The sequence below is a fragment of the Felis catus genome, chromosome B3 (genome assembly GCF_018350175.1).
Source record: "Felis catus isolate Fca126 chromosome B3, F.catus_Fca126_mat1.0, whole genome shotgun sequence".
NCBI classification, from domain to species: Eukaryota; Metazoa; Chordata; class Mammalia; order Carnivora; family Felidae; genus Felis; species Felis catus.
This window is the reverse complement of record NC_058373.1, coordinates 71,090,713-71,108,125: the sequence shown is the minus strand read 5'-3', so window position 1 is coordinate 71,108,125 and position 17,413 is coordinate 71,090,713. Positions and strand designations below refer to the sequence as shown.

The following is a 17,413-nucleotide window of genomic DNA, read 5'->3' as shown; positions in this document are numbered from 1 at the left end:
CCACCTCCCCCTGATCCTCATTGTGTAAACTGCCATTTTTTATGTTGTCTTTCTATGCAGGCTGCTGTCTCATTAAGCGTGGCACATCACCTAGTGCTGAGTCAGCTGAGTTTTAAAGCTCCAGGCTTCAAGTTCCACTGGTTTTACAAACTCACAGAATTCAGCCCTTCTGGTTTTCAAAGCTAAACATTACTGGGATTAATCTTCTCTGTGTGAGCTCCCTGAGATGAGGGCCCATTTCTCTGCCCTCTCCATTTGTGCAGCTACCTCCCTCCTACAGGGATCCTTCCTCTGCCTTTCTGACTTTCATAATCTTTCAGGTGCAGCTCCTTCTCTATATTTAGTTGTGGAGTTTGTTCTGCCGGTCTTTGGATTGCTCTCTGGTTTATTGACTTGGATATTTATGATATTTACTTGTAAGTGTGGGATGAGATGAGGTCAGGGCCTTCTTATTCTGCCATCTCCCCAAGCTCTCCCCTACATTATCTCTTAAGTTTGTCACAAAAACATCATTCCAGAGTTAGAATGTCCTTTTTTAGAATCTAGGAGAACTTTCCATTCATTTTGAGCAAATGAGCTCCCTGGCTTTTCCCCATCCCCAACTATGTATCCTTAAGGACAGATTACAGATACAAATTCCTTTGAAAAGAAACAAACTTTTTTTTTAATTTAACTGGAAATAAGAGCTTTAAAATGGCCATGCCCCTCTCTAGTCTATTGTCAACAAAATTTTCATAATATAAATGGGGTAATGTTGCTCCTCTGTTCAAAAATCTCCAAAGGCTTCCCATCTCACATGGAATTAAAAGTTCTTACTATGGTGTACAAGGTCCTGCACAATTTGGCCCTCTGATCATTCTCTTTGACTTTATCTCCAAAAATTTCCCCCTTAATTTCTCTACTTCAGCCAAACCAACCTCCTTGCTGTTACTTGAACATAATTCTGCCTTGGGATCTTATAGAGAACTTGTTTCCCTCTGCCTGGAATGCTCTGGCCTCAGCTGTCTGTGTAGCTCATTTCTTCATCTACTCAAGCTTTTGCTTAAATACTGCCTTCTTCATGTGGCCTTCTCTGATGATCATCCTAGTTAAAATTTCAGCTCCTTCTTCCACACTTTCTGTCCTCATTCCACTTTCTCCAAAGTGCTTATCATGCTTTGACATCCTATATATTTTACTTATTTTTTAAATTGTCTGTCCCCACTAGAAAGTAAACTATGTGGATACGGGTCTTTGAATATTTTGGTCATGGTGTATCTCTGGTACTTAAAAGAGTGCCAAGAACATAATAAATACTAACAAACTCTTTCTTGAAAGAATTATTACAATTTTATCTGATGTTAGGACACGTATTTCTTATATAAGCATGAAACTTTCAGTCTATCCCTAACCTGGAAGATTCTCAACCATGCAGACCCAAGGGATAAGGAAGGCATTGTTATTAAATCCCTCAAGTATGTATCCATTAGGCATTTAAATTAGATTCTTTATTCACTTTAAAAAATATTGGTCTATCTTAATGCTTTGAATACAGCAATGATGTGCACCTGGGATTACTGCCCTTGTTCTACCTTCCACCACCATCTCTAAATAACCAAAACTACACAGTATACAATAGCACAGTATGATGCCCTCATATCACTATCTACTGGAGTTATCCATGTTGGAAATATTGTTACATTTGCAATGTAAATGAATCAGTTATGGTTTAACTCTACCAGGTTGGTTGAAGAATAAAGCATTCTCACTGAGAAATATGTTTTTTGAAGTGTGCATTGGAGAACTGGCAACAGTAAATCAAGTTCTTAATTAATTTTTTATGTCTGGACATTGGTTTGCTTGGTCTCATGTAGACTAGTTTACGTTCATTCTATCCTCAGGATTTTCTTCATTGCAGCCTTCATGTCCTTGTTTCGTAAACTGTAAATCAGAGGGTTTAAGAAGGGAGTCACCACGGAGTAGAACAGAGTCAAAATCTTCTGAATTTCATCTGGGTTATCAGCTGTGGGACTCACATACATTGCCAAAAGGGCTCCAAAGAATAAGCATACCACTGTCAGATGTGATCCGCAGGTGGAAAAGGCCTTCCGCAGGCCAGCAGCTGAAGGCACTTTTAACACAGCTATCAGTAAAAGAGTATAGGAGCCAAGAATATACAGAAGTGTGAGGATGATGATGAGGGAGTTCAGGACATAGAAGATGATCTCCATGACTGGAGCTGTAGCACAGGACAGAGCCATCAGTGGGTCCATGTCACACATAAAGTGGTCAATGGTGTTGGGTCCACAGAAAGGCAATTGAGAGAGCTGTATAGTGGAGACAGAGTAACTAAGGAACCCCAACACCCAGCAAAGAGACATCAAGATATAGCAGAGCTGTTGGGTCATGGTGGTTGAGTAGTGCAGTGGGTGGCAGATAGCGAGGTACCGATCATATGCCATGATGCAGAGGAAATATGCCTCAGTTGTACCAAGGGAAGTAAAAAAATATAACTGGAGGAAACAGCCAACGAAAGAGATGGTTTTTGTTTCTGAGAGGAAATTGACTAGCATACTGGGCACAGTGGAGGTAATGTACAAGATTTCAAGGAAAGCAAAATTGCCTAGGAGAATATACATTGGGGTATGGAGCCGTTGGTCCAACCTCACAGCACAGACAATAATCCCATTTCCCATTATGGTAAATATATAGATCCCCAAGAACAGTGAGAAAAGGAAACTTTGCAACTCCTGACAACCAGGGAAGCCTAGGAGGACAAACTCAGTCACAGTGCTTGTCTCTGAACTGTTCATAAATTCCAGGGCTGCAGAGGAGACAGAAAACACCATCATACAAGATATTTTGTTTCCTGGAAAACTGGTAGGAAACCTATGTAAGGTGTGTGTGTTGGCTATTTGGCAATTAGTTTGTAATAACTCGTCCACTAACTCGTCAGATCTTATTTAAAAGTAACCAATCAATAATTCTGACTATCCCAAATTTCAGTAAACTTAGGTTCATAACAATGGAATGATTTACATTATTTAAATTTTCATTATCAGTGGGGTTAGGTTTGAAAGGAAAATACTATCTTACCTTTGAGATTTTGGAAACTCGGAGTGTTACCCACTGTTAAATGCAGTAAAGTATTTGTATTTTTTCCCCACCCATAGTTAAAAAAGCTGATAGAACAGCTTTTAGTCTGTGCTAATTTTTTAGCCAAGAATTAGGACTGCGATAACTTTTTTTTTTTTCTTTTTTGACATCTCTCACTAAGTAGAAAGTACTTGGCATCTCAGATATCCTAGGGCTGTGAATGTCCATTATGCTTTCTGAGATTTTCACATCAGAATAATTTTCTCTTATAACATATTAATGAATTATAAATTTTAGCATAAAAACCAGGAGGAGGGGTCATAGTAATATTTTTCTGAAGACTTCAGCTCAGGTCATGGTCTCCCTGTCCATGGGTTCGAGCCCTGCGACGAGCTGTCGCCTGGAGCCTGCTTCAGATTCTCTCTTGCTGTCTCTGCCCTGCCCCTCCCTCCACCCCACACTCTGTCTCTCTCTCTGTCTCTTGAAATAAATAATTTTAAAAAAGCATAAAAAACCTCCCCTAATTAGTCAATTGAATCTTCACTATTTTAAACAAGTACAGTGTTTTGAATAATTTACCATAAATCTCTCATTAAAGTAACGTATTTGTTAAAGTAAAGTAAGTATTTATTTCAAAATATATGGTTCAGCTACTTGGAAGGATTCATTCTTATGCTGTCTACATATCACAGATGATGAGTTTCAACATTACTGATTGCAATCTCCCTTGCTCACATGCAGGAAACTCAGAGTCTTCATAAACTGGGAAAGGTTAATTATCAAAAGTCAAATAGACAAACAAGCAAACGTAATGTAGCTCTAAATGTTGCAAAAGATTAATTCTTCTTGCTGAACACAAATGATATTTTATGCCATTTTGGTTATACACAAACCTTATGTAAAAATATTAAATAAGATTTCTCCAAATGCAAGGATATTTTTAAACATTAAGTTATTCAATACATTTCAAACAATGTAAAATGCTTATGTATTGTCATTTCAGTTTACTAATGCTATAGATGCTATAAATACTACATTTATCTTACCCAAATAAAATTTACTTTCAAAATGAAAAAATCTTATTTTTTAATAATTAAGAGCATGAAAAATATAGAAACAAACCAAAAAAACCCCCAAAACAATCCCACTTCTTAGAATAAGCAAATTTTAACTCTTTGAAGAATTGCATACTTCTTTTCTTTAAAAATTAAAATGGGATTTTTCAAAATAGGCTGTTTATAGCATGTTTTTAAGACTTAATATACTTTATTATTTTTTCCATTTTTAAAAATAAAGCTCTACTCCATATGATCCAGTAATTCTACTTCTGGGTATTTACCTTAAGACAATGGAAACATTAATTTGAAAACGTATATGCATGCCTATATTTATTGCATCATTATTTATAACAGCCAATATATGAAGGCAACCTAAGTGTCCATCAGTAGATTAATGGATAAAAAAGATGTGGTTTATATACACAGTGGAATATTACTCAGCCATAAAAAAATTAAAATCTTGCCATTTGAGACAACATGTATGAACCTAGAGGGTATTATGCTAAGTGAAGTAAATCATACAGAGTAAGAAAAACACCATATGATTTCACTTGTATGTGGAATCTAAAACCAAAATGAACATCAAAAATATAGAAATAGACTTATAAATATAGACAACAAACTGATGGTTGCCAGTGTGGAGTGGCTTGGGGGAGTAGGGGAAATAAGAGAATTAAGAGGCACAAATTTCCAGTTATAAAACGACTTTTCACAGGGTGAAAAGTACAGCATAGGGAATGTAGTCAATAATATTGTAATAACATTGTATGGTGCCAGACAGTAACTATTTTTATGGTGATGGGCATTAAAAATTTTTTTTTTAATGTTTATTTATTTTTGAGAGAGAGAGAGACAGAGTGTGAGTGGGGGAGGGGCAGAGAGCGAGAGGGAGACACAGAATCTGAGGCAGGCTCTAGGCTCTGAGCTGTCAGCACAGAGCCTGATGGAGGGCTTGAACCCATGAACTGTGAGATCATGACCTGAGCCAAAGTCAGACACTTAACCAACTGAGACACCCAGGGGCCCCATATGGTGGTAAGCACTTTGTAATGTAGGTAATTGTCAAATCACTATGTTGTACACCTGAAACTAATATATACTCCAACTACAATTGAAATTTAAAAATATATATTATAACTCTCTATCATCAGTTCAATGGCTGCATTGTCTTCCATAGATTTAATCAACTCCCTTGTGATAGATTTAGATGATCAATGTTTTATATTATAATAAGCACTTTATTAATATTCTTAAACACATATCTTCAGATACTTGACCCATAAAGTGAGCTTATAATGATTAAAAAATTAATAGGCTAATCAATTTTTTACATCCTAGTTTTTGATGATGAAGATTTCTAGATATCTTTTTGATATTTACTAAAGTCATCAAGTCAGAACTTATTTATTTATTTATTTATTTATTTATTTATTTATTTATTATTTAAGTTTATTTATTTTGAGAGAAAGCATGAGCAGGGGAGGGGCAGAGAGGGAGAAGGAGAAAATCCAAGCAGGCTCCGCACTGTTAGTGCACAGCCCAACGCAGGGTTCAAACTCATGAACTGTGAGATCATGACCTGAGCCAAGATCAAGAGTCAGACGCTCAACCTACTGAGCCACACAGGCACCCCAAAACTATGTAAAAACAAAAATAATTTTTTCTTTGAGTGTAACAATGTTACATTAATTTCAGGTGTATAGTATAGTGATTCATCAACTTTATATGTTAAGCTATGCTCACCACAAGTGTAGCTATCATGTGTCACTGTACAATGCTGTTGCAATACCATTGACTATATTGCCTGTGCTGTAACTTTTATTCCCATGACTTATTCCTTAACTGGAATACTATATCTTCCATTCCCCTTCACTTATTTGCCCTATCTCTCCACCTCCCTCCCCTCTAATAGCCATGAATTTGTTCTCTGCATTTATAGGTCTGATTCTGCTTTTTGTTTGTTTATTCATTCTGTTTTTTAGATTCTGCATAGAAGTGAGATCATATGATATTTGAGTTTCTCTGTCTTTACCTATAAGATAAATTCCTGCTTAATATTTCTATAGCATGTTATGGATGTCTCTACTAGAGCATGTGCATAATAACTAAATCATGTATTTATGTTTCCCTCCCTCTAGCTTGACAACTTTTATGATTAAGTAATGATGTTACTTTATATTCTCAGTTGATTGAGTTTCTGGTGCATACTAGGCATTTATTGAGTGAATTAGTTGTTGGGTAAATTTTGGTCTTGCCAATCCTATCACAATAAAGCTCATCTACTGAATTTATGGGCTATCACTGAGCGTCCAATCTGACCATCATTGGACAGAGTCTTATGTGACTTCTAGCAAAGTCATGTTTAAACCAGTGGCCCATTAATCCCTTCTTGCCTCATATCTCTGTCATGTTTGAGTGTTTATTCTAAATATAAGCCTCCTTAGTTATTTACCCTTTTTTATATTTTCAAATCTATAATCACCATTCTGCTTAATACCTCTTGTTTCATCTGTTTCTTTCTAAGAGTTTCCTGTCCCTTTTGTACATTTCTTGGTGAATGGCTCCACTCTTGGCATTTGCTAAAGCGAAAAACTTGAGAATCATTCCAGGCTCTTTCTAATTCTGTCACTTCTCATAGGCTGTCAATCACCATATCCTGTTGATTTTCCCTACCAAATGTTTTTCAAATCTGTCTTGGGCGCATAGATCAATGTAAACACTTTCTTTGTTTGGATGGTCCAGTAGTGGAGTGGAGCTGCTGTACATATAACCTAGAAAGAAAAAATGGGCCTCTCTGATGGACTAGGAATGTATTTTTAGGAGGAAAGCGGCTGCTTTGGTGAGGACGAGATCACCCACTCTGACAATAGCTATGTGGTGACATACCATAGCTGGATCAGGTTCACAACTGATTGGCTCAGTCCAGTAATACATAACTCAGTGGTCCTCTTATATAACTGTAGTTAGAGGAAAATAAATGATAACATCTAGATTGATTTGGGATCAAAAACCATATGACGTACTGCATGCTCTTAATGAGGCAGCACCTATTTTTCAGAGCTTTTGTGAAAATACTGTTGAACATGTATGCCTAGTACAGTTCCTGGAATATACTAGTATAATAATATTACCAACAGCTATGATTACCAAGTAACTAGGATAATTTTTTTAACATAACCATTTAAAAACCCAAATGAAAACCAATATTAAATAAACCTAAAATCTTGTTAAAAAGTCAGTAGGTTCCAGTGCATCACATAGCAGAGCTATGGGTAGCTCTCTTTGGTTGCTCAGGTTTTTTATTTTATTAACTTTCTTATATATTCTGGTACTTAAAGACATAGAGCTTTGTCTGATATAAAAGAAGAAGACATTAAAAGATAGTAGTGTTAACAATTCAAGATGTAGAAAAATGGTTAAAGGAAGGGCATTATATTACCTGTGATGTGCATAAGACTAACTGGGAATAAGTTATATTTAATTGAGGGCACTGTAGAAAATGAGTTATTGAGTACAACGTTGAACAGTTTCTAAAACAAAATTATGTAATTTATCAAATTTCTGAATAATGAGGCATTCTTTTATGAATCATTAGGCAAGAAAATTTCAGGGATTGTTAAGCTGAGGGAGATCTGAGTAGCTGGGCACTGGAGTCAACAGTTCATGTAACATAACTTATTATTATGTTATGGGAGATATTGTGGATGAAATCACATATCCAGAGGCATGAAACCCACCCAAGTTTGCCAAAATATATTAATTTTAAAATGGGATTTTACTGGAGCTAGAATTCCGTTTATGGATGTCTTAGAAAAAGTGCAATGATGCCTAGACAGAAAAGTTACTTACCCTTCATGATAGGTCTAAGTGTGGAGAAAGCTGGGAGTGAACTCTGAGTTGATATCTTCTTATTGATTCCTCTCTTTCCTTTATGTGAAATCAAAATGGGGGAGCCTGACCTTGAGAATCCTGGGATAGACAAAATTAACTTCTGACACTCCCTTTCTTCCCTTCCTGAAGTGCTCCAAAGAAATAGTTATAGCATTAGGGTACTTCTGTTGGGCAATAGGATAGCCAGTGGAAAGAAGTACAGCCCTACAATCTATCCTTGAGGTGCGGACCTCCATTGACATATCAATATTTTCATCAAGAGCTGTATGAGAGACCTCAATCACCCCCAAGCACCTGGATCTTTCATTTGTCTCACTCAGCAGAGGAAATTCAATAGGTGAATTTTATATATTGGTTACTTTTGTTTTAAAATAGCTGAACAAAGTAAGATATAAACTTCATGAGGAGATTTTGAGAAGGGGTACAGATAAATAAATGCATAGGATGTATTATTGAGACTCTCAAGGGTACAATTAAAGTTTCATCATAGAGATTATTATGAAGTTTTCAGTCTCCCCTTGGGATGGTTTATGACTCCCACAAGACCCCTTGGTGTAGCATCCTTTCTTTATCCATAGTCTTCATACAGTTTGGGTTAAATCGGCTCCTAGAGTGAAGATAGGAATAATGTCTAAAAGACAATGGTGAGGTGTCTATATGTGGATTTCTAGAGAATTTCTTTTTGTTTTCAGAAGTCTTTTTCACTGTGAAATATAGAAAATGTTCACAACATACATTAATTATACTCTGGGAGAGTATTTTCTTTACATATTTGACATCTGCAAATTTTTGCTTCCAGTCCTTAGTTATTGATAGACTATTTTATTTTATTTATTTTATTTTAATTTTCATTTTAGAGAAAATGTGAGCAGGGGAGAGCGGCAGAGGGAGAGAGAGAGAGAGGGAGAGAGGGAGAGAGGGAGAGAGGGAGAGAGGAGAAAATCCTAAGCAGTCTCCATGCTCAATATGGAGCTTGATTCTGGGGCTCAATCCCATGACTCTGGGATCATGACCTGAGCCCAAATCAAGTCAAACACTCAACTGACCAAGACATCCAGGTGTCCCAAGACTGTTTGTTTTTTATCTGTCTTATCTGTTCTTTGTTTCTTCTTTCTGGCCTTCTTGCATATTATTCATGTATTTTTATGTCATTTTCCTCTATTACCTCTTTTTGATGGCTTTATAATATTTTTTATTGTGGTAAAATATATATAACATAAAAATAACCATTTTAACCATTTTAAAGTGTATGGTCTTGAGGCATTACACACATTACCATTGTAATGCAACCACCACCAACATCCATCTCCAGAACTTTTTCATTCTCCCAAACTGAAGCTCTATGCCCACTAAACAATAACTTCCCATTCCACTCTCCCACAGCTGCTGGCAATATGTTGGGGAAATTGGAGAAAATCGTATGTGAAGTCCAAATCCAAGCAACAGCTGAACCATGGCCATAAACTTCCAGGGATGGCTGATTTTTGATTTTCCTTTTGAATGGTGTCAGGTTTAGTTCTGGTCCGTAATTACTTGAGGATGAAGACCACTACGGGTTCCAGCTTCGTGTGAGCCCTGGGTTCCCATCTCCATCTCTGCAGCCAGGCACTGCCATGAAGCATAATGATTTTATCTATAGGCAAGTGCATTCTGAACATGACCAGTGCTTACCATTCAGACTTCCAAAAAATTTTTTGACTTAGGAGTTTCCTATTGACTCTTCATATTGTCAGTATTCTCAAGTTTTATTTTTTTTAATGCAGTATTTTTGAGGGGCACCTGGCTGGCTCAGTCAGTAGAGCATGTGATTCTTGATCTCATGGTCAGGAGTTCAAGCCCCCATTGGGCATAGAGATTACTTAAAAAAAAATCAGTATTTTTCTTTATTCTTATCAGGATGGTAGATTGAAGTAACCATCTTTCTATTATGAAAATTTGTGTTTACTAAAACTTTTTAAATAATATTTCAATTTGGGCTTTAATTTACATTGCATTTTACAGCCATTTTGTTTTGGGGAGCTCATTAATCTCTGGGAGTAGTTAGTTATATAGTGGCTTATAGAAGATTTTCTTTAAGTACTTATATTCTTGCTCTAAAAAAATTAAAAATTATTTATTTATTTTTAAATTTGAGTATAGTTGACACTCAATGTTATATTGGTTTCAGGTACAACATAGTGGTTCAACAACTTTATTTAAAAAAATTTAATTCTAGTATAGTCAACATACAGTGTTATATTGATGTTAGGTGTATAATGTAGTGATTTAACAATTCTATACATTACTCGGTGCTTGTTGATAATATGTTATGCTATGCTCACCAAAAGTGTAGCTACCACTTGTCACCATTCAATGCTATTACAATACCATTGACTATATTCCCTTTTCTGTGCCTTTTATTCTCATGACTTATTCATTCCGTAACTGGAAGCCTGTATCTCCAATTCCCCTTCACAGATTTTGCCCACCCCTCTACCCCTGTCCCTTCTGTCAACCATAAGTTTGTTCTCTGTATTTATAGGTCTGATTCTGCTTTTTCTTCATTTATTCATTTGTTTTGTTTTTTAGATCCCACACAGAAGTGAAATCATATCATACTTGCCTTTCTTTGTCCAACTTATTTCACATAGTATAATAATGGACCTTTAGGTCCATCCATTGTCACAAATGGCAATATCTCATTTTTTATGGGTGAGTAATATTCCATTGTATGTATATACCATGTCTTCTTGATCTATTCATTTATTGATGGATGCTTAGGTTGCTTCCATTTCTTGACTATTGTAAATAATGCTTCAATTAACATTAAGCATGCATGTTTCTTTTGAATTAGTATTTTTGTTTTTTTGGAGTAAATACCCAGTACTGGAATTATTAGATTATATAGTATTTCTATGATTAATTTTTTGAGGAAACTCCATACTGTTTTCCACAGTCTGTTTTTGTGCCAGTACCGTACTGTTTCAATTACTATAGCTTTGTGGTATATTTCAAAATCTAGAATTGTGATACCTCCAGCTTTGTTATTCTTTATTAGGATTGCTTTGGCTATTTGGAGTCTTTTGTGGTTCCATACAAACTTTAAAATCATTTGTTCTAGTTCTGTGAAAAATGCTGTTGGTATTTCTTTTTTTTTTTTTTTTTTTTCTTTTTTTTTTTTCCAAAGTTTTTTATTTATTTTTGGGACAGAGAGAAACAGAGCATGAACGGGGGAGGGGCAGAGAGAGAGGGAGACACAGCATTGGAAACAGGCTCCAGGCTCCGAGCCATCAGCCCAGAGCCTGACGCGGGGCTCAAACTCACGGACCGCGAGATCGTGACCTGGCTGAAGCCGGACGCTTAACCGACTGCGCCACCCAGGCGCCCCGCTGTTGGTATTTCAATAGGGATTGAATCCATAGATTGCTTTGGGTTGTATGGAAATTTTAGCAGTATTACTTCTTCAAAAACATGAGCATGGAATATCTTTCAATTTGTTTGTCATCTTCAATATCTTTCATGAATGTTTTATAATATTCAGAGTACAGGTCTTTCACCTCCTTAGTGATGTTTATTCCTAGGTAACTTATTCTTTTTGGTACAGCTGAAATAATTGGGATTGTTTCCTTAATTTTTCTTTCTACACATTAATATATAGAAACACAATTGATTTCTCAGAATTAATTTTGTGTCCTGAAAATTTACTAATTTAATTTATTCTAATAGTTTTTTTGTAGATTCTTTAGGGCTTTCTAAAAATAGTATCATGTCATCTGCAAATAGTGACAGTTTATCTTCTTCTTTACCAGCACAGATGCTTTTTATTAAAGCGCTTTTATTTTGTAGCCTGAGGTGTACTTACAAAAAGACAATGCCCTATGATTAGCTATGCTTAAAACTTCTTTCACATGACACAGATCCATGCTTACACACCTGCTACTTATCACGATCTTTCATAGCATTTGGTTCTCACCTCTCATTGCATGTGTACCATTAAATAAAAAAGAAAACCCTTGCAATATTTTTATGCCTCTGTATCATGAGACTGTGAGCCCTTTGAGGGAAGAAAATGTCTCTTATATACTTCTGGATCAAATTTATTTCCAGGCTCAGTGTCTTGGATTGTAGGTGCTCAACAACAAAAACAAGAATATATAGTTGAACAATGAAAAAGAGGATGTCTAAATATAAATGTTATAAGGTAGTTACAGTTTGTCACAGTATATTTGTAGAAACCCTAACAGGAAAAAGACATGTCTCTTATTTTCTCTGAAGTACCAAAAATTATGAGTAAAAAAATGTTAAGATGTTCTTTGGACACTACTTCAAATTTTCTATAAGTGAATAGGCTCCTAAGGAATCCTAGAATTGTTGGGGGTGGGTGGGTGGGAATGATTTTTTAGATCTAATTATCAGAAAGCTGCTCTAGGGGTACCTGGGCAGCTCAGTGGGTTAAGCCTCCGACTCTTAATTTCAGCTCAGGTCAAGGTTTGTGAGTTTGACCATGTGGAGTCTGATATTCTCTTTCTCTCTCTCCCTGTCTCTACCCCCCACCCTGCCTCAAGTAAATAGATATAATAAACTTAAAAAAGAAAATTAATCCAGGAAGTTATTCTTTGTCTAAAAACAATTGTATCATTATTTATTTTTAAATAAATAATACAGCCATACAACAAAGAATGTAAAGAGTTCAAAAGGGGGTATGAAGAAAACCGCTCCTTTGTCTCTTGTTCTTCAGACACCAAAGTCTTGTCATTTAAAGCAACCACTGTTATCAGTCTCTAGATCTCCTTCAGGAGATAGTCTATACATTTACATGAAAGGTAGTCACTCTCAGCTGCTCACCTCGCTTTCTTCACTCAACAATATATCTTGGATGCCAACTATACTTCAATAATAATAATAATAATAAGCCCCAAAATACAACATATCTTGGAGATAGTATATAACATTACATATAAGATTTAAGGTAGTATGACTGAACCATAGTTTATTTAACTAGTCTTCTATTAATGGGAATTGGCATTTTTCTCAACATTTTGCAATATAATATACTGTTACAGCAATAATGCAATGAATATTCTTATACTTTCATCATTTCCCACATATGTGAGAATATCTGTAGACTGAGTAACTTAGAAGTTGGGTTTATGGATTTCAGGGTGTGTATATTCTAAATTTTGATCAAAGTTGTCTAATTGTCCTGTATAGAGTTTGTAAAATTTATACTTTACCAGCAAGTGCCAGAGAAGTTACCATCCTCAACCATACAATGGTTATCAAACTGCTTGGTCTTTGTCACTCTGATGGGTTAAAAATGAAATAAGCTTATTCTGCCTTTATCTTTTTTATGAATGAATTTGTGCTCTTACCATATGTTTAAGGATATTTTCTGTATGTTGTTTATATCCTTTTGCTTATTTTCCTACTGGGATATTGTTCTGTTCTCTTACTGTTCATAGACCTTTATGCACATCAAGGAAACATTGTTTGACAAATAATTGAGACATCCTAAATTATTGATGGGCAAATAATGAAAAGTCTTCAAGATAGAAATATAGGATGAGTTGGTAACAAAAAAGCAACTTGGGTTAATGAAAAGGGTGGTCGATAGGAAATTTTTGTTTTTTGCCATTAAAGTTATTATCCTTAGTACATCACTCCTGATTCCTAACCATCATTTTCTTCTTATGCAGATCAGGTTGTTGAATTGGTGAAGACATTTCAATATTAAGATTACCTTTCATTTAGGACCTAGGAGGGAGTTCAAGGGGAACTAGGGCAAGTGACTAATACAATTCCTGAGTAAATACTTTTACTGATGTACAATTCCTGAGCACCTCCTATACAGAAAAAAAAAGCTTAAATCTGTTCTCTGTTGTTTTGGTTTTACCTCTTATTTTACTGTAAGCAGGGATCTCCCTCCTTCACCTGCTTCTCTTTGTGAATCTGCAGCTGCTTGCAATGAAAAGAAAAGCAGGTCTGTATCCCAGACTTGTGTTTATTCAGTCCCTATATCCACTCATCTCTGATTTGCCTCTGAGTTTTTGCATGATTTTGTTACAAGATCATTTTTGGAAAGTGAAGGAAGTGAGACAGTGTAGAATTTAGATGTAATAGAAGCAATAGAAAAGCATTTCTGGTTATGGTCATGACTAGCATCTGTATTAAACTAATCTTGCCGCCAAAAGTAACCACACAATCTGGGCAGAATACCTAACACAATCATTTGAAGGTACTGAAGAGCAGTCAACACAGGCAAGAATTCAGGGTCTACAGTTCCAAGAAGGGAAAGACAAGGAAATGAGTTCCACATTCACCTTGGGTGCTTTCTCTTGAGTATGTTCGACAATTCACTGGATGGGGGTACTATGGGGAAATGGAGAGATGTGGGAAAGAATGAGGGGAAGGAAGAATAAAGTCTCAGCAGAAAGCAGTAGTTTCACTGAACTGAGAAGATAAATGATTTGGTGTTTGTAGCTGCTAAAGAAACTGGAGTTTCAGAAACAAATCCTGGAGAGAGGAGGACCACAGAGAAGTGAGACTCAACATATGATGCAGTATCCCTTCAAGACATTTTTTTCTTTAATTTCTAAGCCATTAACATGCAAATCGGTTTTCAAGAAATCTAGCAGAAAGCAAAACTGGGAGTCTAAAGAGCTGAGCAGAAGTTTCAGGAGCATGGGGTTCAAGGAGTACAGAAATAGGAAACCAGGGCCCACTAAAGTGGAGGGGTCCAGGCTTGCAGATGAGACTCAGGCTCTGTTCATGGAGTAAGAGTCAATTCTGGGAATAAAGGCAAAACTGGCCTAGGCTATTTTTGTACTTAAATATAGTCCTTAAATGAGATCAAAGTGATCTGCCTCTACTTTCTCTACTGCTACAAGAAAACTTAACTTTTGTGGATTTACTGTACCCATTGTCTTCACAGTTTTTGAAGTATAATGTTCAGCATTCAATTAAAAAAACCTGCATGCTAAGAAACAGGATAAATGATTAAGAACCAAGTGAAGCAGTAAGCAACAGACACATGCTTACAAGTGCTTGAGGTTTTTGGTTAATACTAGGATGAACAATTACTGGAATAAACTAGTTTTTTTTTATGTTAAACATCACTAATCATCAGGGAAATGTAAATCAAAACCACCTCACACCTGTCAGAATGGCTAAAATAAAAAACACAAGAAACAAGTATTGGCTGAGGAAATGGAGAAAAAAGAACCCTCGTGAACTGTTGGTGGGAATGTAAATTTGTTCAGCGACTGTGGAAAACAATATGGAGGTTCCTCAAAAAATTAAAAATAGAAGTACCATATGATCCAGTAATTCCACTACTGGATATTTAACCAGGGAAAACAAAAACACTAACTTGATATACACATCCCTGTTTATTGCACCATTATTTACAACAACTAAGACATGGGAGTAACCTAAGTGTAAATCAATAGATGAATGGATAAGGAAATATTCACGATGGAATATTACACAACCACAAAAAAGGATGAGATCTTGTCATTTGATTCAACATGGATGGACCTGGAGGTTTCTTTGCTAACTGAAATAAGTCAGAGAAAGACAAATACCATATAATTCCACTCAAAAATGGTATTTTAAAAATGAACAAGCAAACATAAAGCAGAATTAGACTTAGAAATACAGAGAACAAACTGATGGTTGCAGGGGTGGAGGGGGATGGGGGTTGGGAAAGATGGGTGAAGAAGAGAGAAAGATACAGACTTCCAGTAATGGAATGAGTAAATCACAGGAATAAAGCAGAGCATAAGGAATACAATCAATGATATAGTAACAGTGATTTAATGAGACAGATGGTAGCTATACTTGTGAACATAGCAGAGTGTATAAGCTTGTCAATCTGCTAAGTTATATGCCTGAAATTAATGTAATATTGTGTCAAATACACTCAATTTTTTTTTAAAAACTAGTGTTTTTTTTACCTGAAAATAAGTTAAATACAATTTTTGTAAATGTTTGTAAGTAAGTTAAATATAATATTGGGCTGTAATTTCCCAAGAGCCTTTTTGATGAACACTTTTTATATTTCCAGAAATTTCTGCAGGGTATTTTTCATATCTTTGTTCCTAAGACTGTATATCACTGGATTAAGGAGTGGGGTCACAACAGAATAAAACAGAGTCACAATCTTCTGTGTTCCAGCTTCATGCTCAGATGTTGGGCTCCCATACATGACCAGTACTGAGCCATAGAACAGTGAAACCACGGCCAGATGAGACCCACAGGTGGAGAAAGCCTTTCTTTTCCCAGCTGCTGAAGGGACTTTCAACACTGCTCTTAGGACCAGAGCATAGGATCCCATGATGAAGAGAAAGGGAATAACGAGGGGCAGAGGACTTAAAGTGGAGAAGATAATCTCTACCACAGGAGCTTTTTTGCAGGTGAGTGTTAGAAGAGGACCTGGATCACAGAGGAAGTGGTCAATAATCCTGGATCCACAGAAGGACATTTGTGAGATGATGATGATGGGAATCAAGAACCAAAGGAAACCAAATACCCAGCAGCTTACCACAAGATTGGTGCAGAGACGGCCAGTCATAATGGTTGGATAGTGTAGAGGCCGGCAGATGGCAAGGTACCGATCAAATGCCATAATAGCCAAGAAGAAGCATTCTGTAGAACCCAAGGAGAAGAAAAAGTAGAACTGGAGAAAGCACCCAGAGAAGGAGATGACCTTGGTGTCAGAGAGGAAGTTGGCTAACATGTTGGGGACAGTGGAGGTGACATACCAGATCTCTAGGAAGGAGAAGTTGGCGAGCAAGATGTACATGGGGGTGTGGAGTCTCTGATCCCAGCGCACAGCACAGATGATGGACCCGTTGCCCATGAGGGTCAGGAGGTAGACAACAGAGAAGAGCACAAAGAGGAGGATCTGCCCCTCCCTGGAGCAAGGGAAGCCCAGGAGGATGAAGCCAGTGATGGTGCTGGAGGTGTTGGGGGTGTTGGAGATATTCATGTATCTAGGAGCTGTAAAAAAACCCATCAAATTATTGAATGACTGTAAAGACACATGAGGCCCCAGATTATATTTAAACAATTTTGGGAAAGAAAATAAAGATATGTATGTTAATAGTTACCTTTTATCTTTGAAATTGAAATAATTGACCTGGGTTGCTTTTTATTCTCATTCACATTTTCACTGTGGAATCAAGAAAACTTTGGTTAGAATTGATAAGGTCTTGAAGGAGAGTGTTATAGAGGTGTTTTAAGGTTATATTAGACCTTATGCTTAGTAGAGTTTCTATCTACCTACTTACCTACCTACATATCCTTTCAAAAATGGAATTTTTCCATTTTTAAAAGAGGTGACATCATTGCAGTTGTGGCAGAAACTGAGTCAAACTCGTTAGTTATGTTACACAAACTCAGAACTTTTT

The 17,413-nt window shown here is 36.4% G+C and overlaps 2 protein-coding genes across 2 annotated transcripts; both read right to left on the bottom strand.

Moving 5' to 3' along the window:
- Positions 1-792: 792 nt before the first annotated feature.
- Positions 793-2,828, bottom strand: LOC105260660 (olfactory receptor 11H4-like). The gene is made up of 2 exons (XM_011283360.2): positions 1,880-2,828; positions 793-881 (listed from the first exon to the last, which is right to left on the bottom strand). Exons 1-2 carry the CDS (start codon positions 2,826-2,828, stop codon positions 793-795), a joined length of 1,038 nt encoding a protein of 345 aa, XP_011281662.2.
- A 13,228-nt stretch (positions 2,829-16,056) lies between these two features.
- On the bottom strand, positions 16,057-17,122 carry LOC101089699 (olfactory receptor 11G2). The gene has a single exon (XM_006932685.5). It carries the CDS (start codon positions 17,017-17,019, stop codon positions 16,057-16,059), a length of 963 nt encoding a protein of 320 aa, XP_006932747.3. The 5' UTR covers positions 17,020-17,122.
- Between the last annotated feature and the right edge of the window lie 291 nt (positions 17,123-17,413).